The 10,728-nt window shown below is 60.0% G+C and overlaps 1 protein-coding gene across 1 annotated transcript in view; it reads left to right on the forward strand.

The window, feature by feature from the left end:
- LOC147084901 (cytohesin-2) overlaps window positions 1–10,728 on the forward strand; it is a 552,369-nt gene that overhangs the window by 118,549 nt on the left and 423,092 nt on the right. The window contains exons 7-8 of the mRNA XM_085979610.1: window positions 2,137–2,285; window positions 5,679–5,790. Coding sequence (XP_085835736.1) covers window positions 2,137–2,285; window positions 5,679–5,790 — 261 coding nt within the window. The remainder of the gene's footprint in view (window positions 1–2,136; window positions 2,286–5,678; window positions 5,791–10,728) is intronic.

The raw sequence follows: 10,728 nt of genomic DNA on the forward strand, positions 1-10,728 counted from the left end.
CAACCCCACCTACCCACCTTCTCCCCATATCCCTCAACCCCACCTACCCACCTTCTCCCCATATCCCCAACCCCACCTACCCACCTTCTCCCCATATCCCCCAACTCCACCTACCCACCTTCTCCCCGTATCCCCCAACCCCACCTACCCACCTTCTCCGCATATCCCTCAACACCACCTACCCACCTTCTCCCCATATCCCCAACCCCACCTACCCACCTTCTCCCCATATCCCCAACCCCACCTACCCACCTTCTCCCCATATCCCTCAACCCCACCTACCCACCTTCTCCCCGTATCCCCCAATTCCACCCACCCACCTTCTCCCCGTATCCCCCAATTCCACCCACCCACCTTCTCCCCATATCCCTCAATCCCACCTACCCACCTTCTCTCCATATCCCTCATTGCCTTCTTTTCTCAGCTCCCGACTTCCTTGCCCCTTGAGCCCCTTTACAGGGTCTGCCTCAACACCCTCCCATGTAAACTCGTCCCAACAACTGGAGTCCGCCCACGGGGTTAAAAAGTTCCCGATGGTGAACTTGGTGTCCTTTGGGATTGAATGCCTTTTTGGTGGGTTGGGTGCAAAATGGGGGATGATGAACTCATGAGCCTGGGCTGCTCGCAGAATCCGCTGCTGGAATTCATCTCTCGCATTCTCGGCACAGCGCAAATTACACGTGGCCCAGTAAAAGGGCCTCTTCAAATCGAGCCATGTGATTGCCAGCCAGTAACTTGATCTTTTTTCTCTCTCCGTCCTCTCTTTGCCTCTCGCCCCTCTCCGTTCCCTATACTTCCCTATCACTCTGCATCTCCCTCTCTGCGTCTCTCTGTCTCCATCGCTCTCTCTGCATCTCTCTCTCTCCATCGCTCTCTCTCTGTCTCCATCTCTCTCCCTCTCTCTGCATCTCTGTCTCCATCGCTCCCTCTCTCTGTCTCCCTCTCCGCGTCTCTGTCTACCTCTCTCCGTCTCTGTGTCTACCTCTTTCCCTCTGTGTCTCTCTGTCTCCCTCTCTCCGTCTCTGTCTCCCTCTCTCCGTCTCTGTCTCCCTCTCTCCGTCTCTGTCTCCCTCTCTCCGTCTCTGTCTCCCTCTCTCCGTCTCTGTCTACCTCTTTCCCTCTCTGTCTACCTCTCTCTCTCTCTCCGTCTCTGTCTACCTCTCTCCCTCTCTCTGTTTCTGTCTACCTCTCTCCCTCTCTCTGTTTCCCTCTCTCTGTCTCCCTCTCTCCCTCTGTCTCCCTCGCTCCCTCTCTCCGTCTCCCTCGCTCCCTCTCTCCATCTGTCTCCCTCTCTCCGTCTCTGTCTACCTCTCTCTGTCTCCGTCTACATCTCTCCCTCTGTGTCTCTGACTTCCTCTCTCCCTCTCTGCGTCTCTGTCTCCCTCGCTCCCTCTCTGTGTCTCTGTCTCCCTCACTCCCTCTCTGCGTCTCTGTCTCCCTCTCTGCGTCTCTGTCTCCCTCGCTCCCTCTCTGTGTCTCCCCCTCTCTGCGTCTCTGTCTACCTCTCTCCCTCTCTCTGTCTCTGTCTCCCTCGCTCCCTCTCTGTGTCTCTGTCTGCGTCTCTCCCTCTCTCTCTCTCCCTCTCTGTGTCTCTGTCTGCGTCTCTCCCTCTCTGCGTCTCTGTCTACCTCTCTCTCCCTCTGTCTCTGTCTCCCTCTCTGTGTCTCTGTCTCCCTCGCTCCCTCTCTGTGTCTGGCTCCCTCTCTGTGTCTCTGTCTCCCTCGCTCCCTCTCTGTGTCTCTGTCTCCCTCGCTCCCTCTCTGTGTCTCTGTCTCCCTCGCTCCCTCTCTGTGTCTCTGTCTCCCTCGCTCCCTCTCTGTGTCTCTGTCTCCCTCGCTCCCTCTCTGTGTCTCTGTCTCCCTCGCTCCCTCTCTGTGTCTCTGTCTCCCTCGCTCCCTCTCTGTGTCTGGCTCCCTCTCTGTGTCTCTACGTCTCTCCCTCTATGCGTCTCTGCTGCCCCTCACTCTGATTCTCTTTTTCTTTGTGTGTCTTTCTCTGTCCCTCTTTCTCGCTCTCCCTGTCTCTCTTATCCCACTGTGCGTTACTCTATCTCTCTCTCTGCGTCCCTCCCACACTCCCTCCCTCTGTTTCTCTGTCTGTCTTTCCCCCTCCTCCCCCGTTTATCTCTCTCCACAGATACCTGCTACGTTCTCTCCTTCGCCATCATCATGCTAAACACCAGCCTGCACAACCCCAACGTGCGGGACAAGCCCACCGTCGAACGCTTCATCATCATGAACAGAGGGATCAACGACGGCGGGGACCTTCCGGAGGACCTGCTGCGGGTGGGTACGGGGTGGAAGAGCGTGAGGGGGAAAGGGGGCTACGGGGTGTTGTAAAACAGTTGATTAAAGCTTTGTTTATCGCTTAGACCAAGTGCCTAGCAGTTTTCGTACATCAATTTAATCAACTGTTTTACAACATGGAGGTCTAGTTGCATCCTTCACTAGTTCCTGTTAAGAATGTCCTGTGCAAGCTGGGCCCGTGCCCGAGTATTTATACTCTCCCTGGACAGCGCCACCTGCAGGCCACTCAGTATTATTTCATAAGTCTTTCTTTCATGAATGATTCATTCATGTCACGAGGCACGAGAGAGAGAGGAGGTACGGGGGTCCGAGAGAGACTTGGAGGGGGGGGGGGGGGCGGGGGAGAAATTCGGTATTGCCCCGTTTGGGGCACAACTATCGGCCGGGCGCAAAGTTTGTGGGATTGGGGGCAAGGTACTGACTCGGGTAGAGAACTGGTTGGCAGACAGGAAGCAAAGAGTTGGAAGAAACGGGTCTTTTTCCGAGTGGCAGGCAGTGACTGGTGGGGTACCGCAGGGATCGGTGCTAGGACCCCAGCTAGTCACAATATATATAAATGATCAAGACGAGGGGACTAGATGTAATATCTCCAAGTTTGCAGACTCCAGTACGATTTGGACAGGTTGGGCGATTGGGCAGATGCAGTATAATCTAGATCATTAATATAGATTGTAAATAGCTGAGGCCCCAACATTGATCCTTGCGGTACCCCACTAGTTACAGCCTGCCAACCTGAAAATTACCCGTTTATTCCTACTCTCCGTTTTCTGTCCGTTAACCAGTCCTCTATCCATGCTACTATATTTCCCCCAACACCATGAGCCCTAATCTTGTGTAATAACCTTTTATGTGGCACCTTATCGAATGCCTTTTGGAAATCCAAATATACTACATCTACTGGTTCCCCTTTATCTACCCTGCTAGTTACATCCTCAAAAAACTCTAATAAATTTCTCAAACACGATTTCCCTTTCATAAAACCATGTTGACTCGGCCTAATCATGTTATGATTTTCTAAGTGGCCCTGTAACCACTTCCTCAACAATGGAGTCCAGCATTTCCCTGACGACTGATGTCAGGCTAACTGGCCTGTAGATCCCTCATTTTTTCTCTCCCTCCTTTCTTCAATAGCGGTGTTACATTTGCGAACTTCCAATCCGCTGGGACTGCTCCAGAATCGAGGGAATTTCGGAAGATCAAAACCAATGCGTCCACTATCTCTTCAGCCACCTCTTTTAGAACCCTAGGATGTAGGCCGTCAGGGCCAGGGGATTGTTGGCTTTTAGTCCCATTGTTTTCTCCAGTACTTTTACTTTACTTTATATTAATTACGTTAAGCTCCTCACCCTTGTTTCCCTACCTATATATATTCTGTGCCTCGGCTAATAAAGGGAAGTGTCCCGTATGCCTTCTTAACCACCTTATCTACCTGTCCTGCTACCTCCAGGGATCTGGACATGCACTCCAAGGTCCTGTTGTTCCTCTAGTTGATGTACAAGATCAGCCATGACCTTATTGAAGGCTCGAGTGGTCGAATGGCCTACTCCTCCCTCTCCAGAGACTGGAGCACAAAAATCCAGGCTGACACTCCAGTGCAGTACTGAAACCTAGAAACATAGAAGATCGGAGCAGGAGTAGGCCATTCGGCCCCTCGAGCCTGCTCCGCCATTCAATGCGATCATGGCTGATCATCCAAATTCAGTACCCTGTCCCTGCCTTCTCCCCATATCCCTTGATCCCTTTAGCCTTAAGAAATATATCTAACTCCTTCTTGAATATATTTAATGAATTGGCCTCAACTAACTTCTGCGGTAGAGAATTCCACAGGTTCACCACTCTCTGGGTGAAGAAATTCCTCCTCATCTCAGTCCTAAATGGCTTACCCCTTATCCTTAGACTGTGACCCCTCGTTCTGGACTCCCCTGCCATCGGGAACATCCTTCCTGCATCTAGTCTGTCTAGTCCTGTTAGAATTTTGTAAGTTTCAATGAGATCCCCTCTCATTCTTCTAAACTCCAGCGAGTATAAGCCCAATCGACCCAATCTCTCCTCATACGTCATTCCTGCCGTCCCAGGTATCAGCCTGGTGAATCTTCGCTGCACTCCCTCCATGGCAAGAACATCCTTCCTCAGATAAGGCGACCAAAACTGCACACAATACTCAAGATGTGGTCTCACCAAGGCCCTGTACAACTGCAGCAAGACATCCTTGTTCCTGTACTCAAACCCTCTCGCTACGAAGGCCAACATACCATTTGCCTTCTTAACCGCCTGCTGCACCTGCATGCTTACCTTCAGCGACTGGTGCACAAGGACACCCAGGTCTCGTTGCACTTCCCCTTCTCCCAATCTATTGCCATTCAGATAATAATCTGCCTTCCTGTTTTTGCCACCAAAGTGGATAACCTCACATTTATCCACGTTATATTGCATCTGCCATGCTTCTGCCCAATCACCCAACCTGTCCAAATCACACTGGAGTTTCTCGGCATCCTCCTCACAGCACACACGCCCACCCAGCTTTGTGTCGTCTGCAGATTTGAAGATATTACATCTAGTTCCCTCATCCAGATCATTAATATATATTGTGAATAGCTGGGGTCCAAGGACCGATCCCTGCGGTACCCCACTAGTCACTGCCTGCCACTCGGAAAAAGACCCGTTTATTCCAACTCTTTGCTTTCTGTCTGCCAGCCAGTTCTCTATCCAAGTCAATACCTTGCCCCCAATCCCATGTGCCTTAACTTTACAGGCTAATCTCTTATGCGGGACCTTATCAAAAGCCTTCTGAAAGTCCAAATACACCACATCCACTGGTTCTCCCTTCTCTATTCTACCAGTTACATGCTCAAAAAATTCAGGTAGATTAGTCAAGCACGATTTACTTTTTGTAAATCCATGTTGACTTTGTCCGATCCGGTCACTGTTTTCCAAGTGCTCCGCTATTACATCTTTTATAATGGACTCTAGCATTTTCCCCACTACCGATGTCAGGCTTACCGGTCTGTAATTCCCCGTTTTCTCTCTGCCACCTTTTTTGAATAGTGGGGTAACATTAGCTACCCTCCAATCCATGGGTACTGTTCCAGACTCCATCGAATGTTGGAAGATGATCAGCAATGCATCTACTATTTCTAGGGCCACTTCCTTCAGTACCCTAGGATGTAGATTATCAGGCCCTGGGGAGTTATCGGCCTTCAATCCCGTCAATTTCCCTAACACCATTTCAAAGAAAGTACCTCATTGGCTGTAAAGCGCTTTGGGACGTCCTGAGGTGATGATAGGCGCTGGAGAAATGCAAGTCTTTTGTCTTGCGTTCTGACTTGCTATCTCCTCTCTCTCTCTCTCTCTCTCTCTCTCTGTGCCTTTCAGAATCTATACGACAGCATCAAAAATGAGCCTTTTAAGATTCCGGAGGACGATGGCAATGATTTGACCCACACCTTCTTCAACCCAGACCGGGAAGGCTGGCTACTGAAACTGGGTAAGAGGCAGCGGGGCGAAAGCGGGCGCAACGGGCATACCCGCGGCCCCCCCCCCCCCGCACCCCCTCAGTGGGCCCAAGGCGTCGGTGCACCCCCCGAGCCTCGCAGTGTCCACAGCGTCCTGGGTTACGCGGGGCGCGAACGGGAAGAGGCGAGACTTTCAGCGGCCTCCGTGGACCCTCGGAGCCCCCGCCAGCAGGAGGGGGAGAATCGCCCGCGGGTCCTGATCCCTGCCCGCTGTGAGGGGGGCCGTCGGGTGCGATCCGATGTCTACCTATGAGCTTGCACGCCCCCCCATGGGCGAATAGCCCGAGGACACTCACTCACGTGAGTTGCCGAAGGGGGCAGCTGGTGCCCGTGGACCGCGGGGCCAAGTGAGTGTCGCTGCCTTCTGGCGAGGGAGTGTCCCTTCTCCCTCACCCCCCTCTCTCGCTCTCTCCCACTCTCTCTCTCTCCCACCTCTCGCTCTCCTCCCCCTCACTCTCCTCCCCCTTCTCTCTCTCTCTCTCTCTCTCTCTCTCTCTCTCTCTCTTCCCCCCCCCCCCGCACTCCCTCTCCCCCCCCCGCACTCCCTCTCCCCCCCCGCACTCCCTCTCCCCCCCCCGCACTCCCTCTCCCCCCCCGCACTCCCTCTCCCCCCCCGCACTCCCTCTCCCCCCCCCGCACTCCCTCTCCCCCCCTCACTCTCCCCCCCCACTCTCCCCCCCCTCACTCTTCCCCCCCGCATTCCCTCTCCCCCCCCGCACTCCCTCTCCCCCCCCGCACTCCCCCCTCCCTCCCCCCCCGCACTCCCCCCTCCCTCCCCCCCCGCACTCCCTCCCCCCCCCGCACTCCCCCCCCCCCCCCGCACTCCCCCCTCCCTCTCCCCCCGCACTTCCCCCCTCCCTCTCCCCCCGCACTCCCCCCCTCCCTCTCCCCCCGCACTCCCCCCTTCCCCCCCCGCACTCCCCCCTTCCCCCCTCCTCCCCCCACCCCCCCGCACTCCCCCCCTCCCCCCTCCCCCGCACTCCCCCCTCCCCCCCCCCGCACTCCCCCCCCTCCCCCCCCCGCACTCCCCCCTCCCCCCCCCCGCACTCCCCCCCTCCCCCCCCGCACTCCCCCCCTCCCCCCCCGCACTCCCCCCTCCCCCCCCCGCACTCCCCCCTCCCCCCCCGCACTCCCCCCTCCCCCCCCCGCACTCCCCCCCTCCCCCCCCGCACTCCCACCTCCCCCCCCCGCACTCCCTCTCCCCCCCCGCACTCCCTCTCCCCCCCCGCACTCCCTCTCCCCCCCCGCACTCCCTCTCCCCCCCCGCACTCCCTCTCCCCCCCCGCACTCCCTCTCCCCCCCCCCGCACTCTCCCCCCCCCGCACTCTCCCCCCCGCACTCTCCCCCCCCGCACTCTCCCCCCCCCTCACTCTCCCCCCCTCACTCTCTCCCCCCCCCTCACTCCCTCTCCCCCCCCGCACTCCCTCTCCCCCCCCGCACTCCCTCTCCCCCCCCGCACTCCCTCTCCCCCCCCGCACTCCCTCTCCCCCCCCCGCACTCTCCCCCCCTCACTCTCCCCCCCTCACTCTCCCCCCCCCTCACTCTCCCCCCCTCACTCTCCCCCCCCTCACTCTCCCCCCCCCTCACTCTCCCCCCCTCACTCTCCCCCCCCCTCACTCTCCCCCCCCTCACTCTCCCCCCCTCACTCTCCCCCCCTCACTCACTCTCCCCCCCTCACTCCCTCTCCCCCCCTCACTCCCTCTCCCCCCCTCACTCCCTCTCCCCCCCCTCACTCCCTCTCCCCCCCCTCACTCCCTCTCCCCCCCCCGCACTCCCCCCTCCCCCCCCGCACTCCCTCTCCCCCCCCGCACTCTCCCTCCCCCCCCCGCACTCTCCCCCCCCCCGCACTCTCCCCCCCCGCACTCTCCCCCCCCCGCACTCTCCCCCCCCCGCACTCTCCCCCCCCGCACTCTCCCCCCCCGCACTCTCCCCCCCCCCGCACTCTCCCCCCCCGCACTCTCCCCCCCCCGCACTCTCCCCCCCCCGCACTCTCCCCCCCCCGCACTCTCCCCCCCCCCGCACTCTCCCCCCCCCCGCACTCTCCCCCCCCCCGCACTCTCCCCCCCCCGCACTCTCCCCCCCCCGCACTCTCCCCCCCCGCACTCTCCCCCCCCCCGCACTCTCCCCCCCCCCGCACTCTCCCCCCCCCGCACTCTCCCCCCCCCCGCACTCTCCCCCCCCCGCACTCTCCCCCCCCCCGCACTCTCCCCCCCCCGCACTCTCCCCCCCCCCGCACTCTCCCCCCCCCGCACTCTCCCCCCCCCCGCACTCTCCCCCCCCCCGCACTCTCCCCCCCCCCGCACTCTCCCCCCCCCCTCACTCTCCCCCCCCCGCACTCCCCCCTCCCCCCCCCGCACTCCCCCCTCCCCCCCCCGCACTCCCCCCCTCACTCCCCCCTCCCCCCTCCTCACTCCCCCCTCCTCACTCCCCCCCTCCTCACTCCCCCCTCCTCACTCCCCCTTCCTCACTCCCCCTTCCTCACTCCCCCTTCCTCACTCCCCCCCCGCACTCCCCCCTCCCCCCCTCACCCCCCCGCACTCCCCCCTCCCCCCCTCACTCCCCCCCCCGCACTCCCCCCCTCCTCCCCCCCCGCACTCCCCCCTCCTCCCCCCCCGCACTCCCCCCTCCTCCCCCCCCGCACTCCCCCCCTCCTCCCCCCCCGCACTCCCCCCCTCCTCCCCCCCCGCACTCCCCCCCTCCTCCCCCCCCGCACTCCCCCCTCCCCCCCCCGCACTCCTCACTCCCCCCCTCCTCACTCCCCCCCTCCTCACTCCCCCCCTCCTCACTCCCCCCTCCTCACTCCCCCCTCCTCACTCCCCCTCCTCACTCCCCCTCCTCACTCCCCCTCCTCACTCCCCCTCCTCACTCCCCCCTCCTCACTCCCCCCTCCTCACTCCCCCCTCCCCACTCCCCCTTTCCTCACTCCCCCCCTTCCTCACTCCCCCTTCCCCCCTCCCCCCCCGCACTCCCCCCCTCCCCCCCCTCACTCTCTCCCCCCTCACTCTCTCCCCCCTCACTCTCCCCCCCTCGCTCTCCCCCCCTCACTCTCCCCCCCCCGCACTCCCCCCCTCCCCCCCCCCGCACTCCCCCCTCCCCCCCCGCACTCCCCCCTCCCCCCCCGCACTCCCCCTCCTCACTCCCCCCCTCCCCCCTCCTCACTCCCCCCTCCTCACTCCCCCCTCCTCACTCCCCCCTCCCCACTCCCCCCTTCCTCACTCCCCCTTCCTCACTCCCCCTTCCTCACTCCCCCTTCCTCACTCCCCCTTCCTCACTCCCCCTTCCTCACCTCCCCCCTCCTCACTCCCCCCTCCTCCTCACTCACCACCCCCCTCCTCACTCACCCCCCCCTCCTCACTCACCCCCCCCCCCCCTCACTCTCTCTCTCTCTCTCTTCACCACCCCCCCCCCGCCTCTCTCTGCCCCCCTGCTCCTGTGCCCAGGACCCACAGCTTCTCCGCACCGGCTCTGTGCGCGTCCGGCCGAGTGGGGTGGTAGATGCCGCCTGGTGCGCTGTGCCCGCTGGTGGCAGACGCCTGGGATGTCCGGCTCTCGCACGGGCCTGGTCCCTGGCCTCAGTCGTCCGAAGCCCCCTCCTCTCGCCCATTCCCCCAATTTATCCTCTCTCTTGTGTTTTTGTTAACCCCGGTCTCGCATATTTTTATAGCTGTTTCGATTGAAATATGTTGTTTAAAATAAGTGTGTGTGGCGGGGGGGGAGTGGGGGTGTGTTGGGGCAGTTGTGGTGGTGGGGGAGGACTCCAGTTTCTGAACCGCTCGAGCTTCCAGTCCCCGAATATCTGACCAGGAACTGAGGCACCTGATCTCGCGGGAAGGGGCGGGGTAAATGTTAGGGGTGAAGTAATGGAGAATGGCGCCTGTTCACCTGTAAGTGGGTGTGTCTCTGTGTGTCTATCTCTGTGCATGTGTCTCTGTCTCTGTCTGTGCGTGTGTCTCTGTGTGTGTGTGTGTGTATCTGTGTCTGTGTGTCCATGTCTGCGTGTGTGTCTGTGTCTGTCTGTACCTGTGTGTGTCTGTGTTCGTGTATCTATCTGTGTCTGTGTGTGTGTATGTGGGTGTGTGTATCTGTCTGTGTCTGTGTGTACGTGGGTGTGTGTATCTGTGTCTGTGTGTCCATGTCTGTGTGTGTCTGTGTGACTGTGTCTGCGTGTGTGTCCACCTGTGTGTGGCAAGAACAAGGTTTGGGTGGTGAATGCCCCGCACTGAGTGGGGTGGAGGAGGGGGGTGAAGCAGACCGCCCACACCATCCCCAGTCAGAGGAGAAGAACGGGGCCGGTGAGGTGAGGGGTGAAGGTGCGGCAGTGGGGGGAGGGCGGAGTAGGGAGATGAACGATCCTGCCCCAAGCCCCGATCAGACGCCGGGCGGTGAGTCAGACTGGAGTGCCCCTCTCGACTGCTTTCCCCCGTCGTGTTGCAGGAGCTCCCTCTGGACACAGGGCGCTGGGATTGCAATCGCCCTCTCCCCCCCCCGCCCCCCCCCCCCCCCCCACCCTTCCTCCCCCTCCCCCATCCCGATTAAAAACCTGTTGCTGGGGAATCTATTTGTACATACTCGCAGTATTTGGCTTGTGTTTCTCCCTACCCCGCTTTTTTTGGAATAACTTTGCTCTTTCTCTCTCTCTCTCTCTGTTTCTTTCCCTCCCTCCTCCCCACCCACCCTTGTCCCATGTGTGTGTTGTTTTATTACCTTTGTTTGTGTGTGTGTGTGTGTGTCTCTCGTCTTTCTCTTCCCCCCCCACCCGCCCCGACCCCCCCCCCAACCCCGCCCTCTCTCTCCTGGCTGACGAATGGCTTCTCTCGCTCTGTGTGCTGTGTGCTTGCTCCTAATCTAGGAGGTATGTAAAACAAAAACAAAACACACGACAGCCCCCTCCCAACCCCCTCGTCCCAACT

The sequence above is a fragment of the Somniosus microcephalus genome, unplaced genomic scaffold (assembly GCF_052327205.1).
Source record: "Somniosus microcephalus isolate GS21.2 unplaced genomic scaffold, FLI_Smic_1.0 unresolved_chr9, whole genome shotgun sequence".
Lineage (NCBI taxonomy): Eukaryota > Metazoa > Chordata > Chondrichthyes > Squaliformes > Somniosidae > Somniosus > Somniosus microcephalus.